Source organism: Lutra lutra, chromosome 13, assembly GCF_902655055.1.
Source record: "Lutra lutra chromosome 13, mLutLut1.2, whole genome shotgun sequence".
Taxonomy (NCBI): domain Eukaryota; kingdom Metazoa; phylum Chordata; class Mammalia; order Carnivora; family Mustelidae; genus Lutra; species Lutra lutra.
Window position 1 is genome coordinate 68,170,908 of NC_062290.1, and position 2,352 is coordinate 68,173,259.

The window sequence follows — 2,352 nt, forward strand, 5'->3', positions numbered from 1 at the left end:
ATGACATGTTGAAACTACCTACTATGCATGTTACTTTAAGATGTTATCTAATTTAATTCTCACAACAAACTACCAAAGAGTTATAGCTTCTCTGCCCCTCCCCCTAATTTTATTAGCTGAGACTAGCAGCTGAGCCTCAAAAAAGTTAAGTAACTTAAAATAGTCATACTGAGGATAAGTGTCATGGTACCGAAGATATATATTTTCAAATTACATCCAGTTTTATTAGGATGCAGTTACATTTCAAAATATTCATTAATAGATTCTTATGTAGCTACATTTGAAAGCAGTTTTTGCCTAAGTTTTATTAATTAGAGGCCTGAAACTTTCTAACACAATTCTCAGCTTTCACTGCTGTGTGAGCCTCAGTAGTGTTGACCTCTCAGTTCCTGTTTCATCATTAATAAAATTAATGTAATATCCCTATCTTTGCTGATTCTAGACGCTAAGAATAAAACAAAGTAATGGAAGTAAAAGTAATTTGATAAATCAATTTATTTCCTGAGTCATGTCCTTTTCTCAAGCATTAAGGTAACATGGACACAGGAAGATGGGGAATTACTCAGCAGTCACTGAATTCTTCCTGGTGGGACTTTCCAAATACCCAGAACTCCAGCTTTTTCTGTTCATTCTCTGCCTCATCATGTATGTGATAATCCTCCTGGGAAACAGTCTCCTCATTATCATCAGCATACTGGATTCTCGCCTCCACACCCCCATGTACTTCTTCCTTGGGAACCTCTCATTCCTGGACATCTGTTATACATCATCATCCATTCCTCCAATGCTCATCATATTTAGGTCAGAGACAAAATCCATCTCCTTCATTGGCTGTGCTCTGCAGATGGTTGCCTCCCTTGGGTTGGGCTCCACTGAGTGTGTCCTCTTGGCTGTGATGGCCTATGACCGGTATGTGGCCATCTGCAACCCACTGAGGTACCCCACCATCATGAACAGAGTGCTTTATGTGCACATGGCTGCTTGGTCCTGGATCATAGGCTGTATGAACTCCTTCGTGCAAACAGCCCTGACAATGGTGTTGCCTTTCTGTGGAAATAACATTATTGATCATCTTACCTGTGAGATCCTGGCCCTTCTTAAACTCATATGTTCAGATATTTCCATGAATGTGCTTATCATGACAGCGGCAAGTATTGTTTTACTGGTGATTCCTCTGCTGTTAATTTTCATCTCCTATATTTTTATCCTCTCTTCCATCCTGAGAATTAATTCTACTGAGGGGAGAAAGAAAGCTTTTTCTACCTGTTCAGCCCACCTCACTGTGGTTATCTTATTCTATGGTTCAGCTCTTTTTATGTACATGAAGCCCAAGTCAAAGGACACAAAAGCATCTGATGAAATCATTGGACTGTCTTATGGAGTGGTAACCCCGATGTTGAACCCCATCATCTACAGCCTGAGGAATAAGGAGGTGAAAGAGGCTGTGAAGAAAGTCCTGAGCAGATACTTGCATCTATGGAAAATATAAAAGGTCTTAAAGCAAGTGATATCCTCAGTGTGAGACCAGATCAGATCTTTTATGTTCACAGATTAAGTCACTGAAGCTAGTGTTAAGAGAGCTTGTCTGCTCATATGTCTAAACACAGGACTTAAACTCTTTTCAACACAGAATTCTCACGTAAGCCTTCTGAATAGCCTCGTCTGCAGTTTCTAGTTGTATGCAGCTCTGCCATTTGGTCCCATGCAGGGCACATGACTTTTCCTCAAGAAAAAACTATCTCCTCTCTTCCCTCTCTCTTCCTTGTTTTTCTCTCTTCTCTTCCCCATTTCCTCCTCCTTCTTTTCCTTTCCCCTTCTCCATCTACTTTGTTTCTCCACCTTCCTTCTATTTTCCTGGTCTCCCTTCTCAGTCAGTTTGAACTGAACATCTATTATTTTGTTGTCTAGTATCCCTTATTCTGGTATAAGAACACACTCTTTCTTCTGACATTCAACAGTGCCACCCTCTGAGTCCATCTGTACTGGACGGGGCTGATCCTACCCTCTGGAAATAATGGTACAGCTTGTAACAAAAGCAAATCCCTCAAGTTACAGTGATTCATTCAGCATAGAAGGTGAGTTCTGCCAGGCTAATCAAACACAATCCAAGAATGCTGTCTCCAGCTAAGAAAAGAGGCATTCTTCCTCCTATAGTTGCTAAACAGGGTGAAAGGTAAGCCTGGGTCAATCTCTGTCAAAAAGAGCAGGAAGCCTATCTGAGAGGTAAAGAAGTGTTGAGAGAAGGAGGAAGAGTATGTGTGTGATCCTATTTTAAGACCTTGATCCAGCTGTGCCTAATATCAGTTCACAATTATTTTTTTTAATTTAATTTAATTTTTTTTCAGTGTTCCA

General features: G+C 40.3%; 1 protein-coding gene across 1 annotated transcript; it reads left to right on the forward strand.

Moving 5' to 3' along the window:
• The first annotated feature begins 550 nt into the window (after nucleotides 1–550).
• On the forward strand, nucleotides 551–1,489 carry LOC125083591 (olfactory receptor 13D1). Its single transcript, XM_047700348.1, has one exon. The coding sequence runs from the start codon at nucleotides 551–553 to the stop codon at nucleotides 1,487–1,489; it is 939 nt and encodes a 312-aa protein (XP_047556304.1).
• Nucleotides 1,490–2,352: the final 863 nt, after the last annotated feature.

Bases quoted from the DNA above. Each gene is read 5' to 3' on its own strand.
- LOC125083591 (XM_047700348.1), top strand. From the start codon at position 551: ATGGGGAATTACTCAGCAGTCACTGAATTCTTCCTGGTGGGACTTTCC.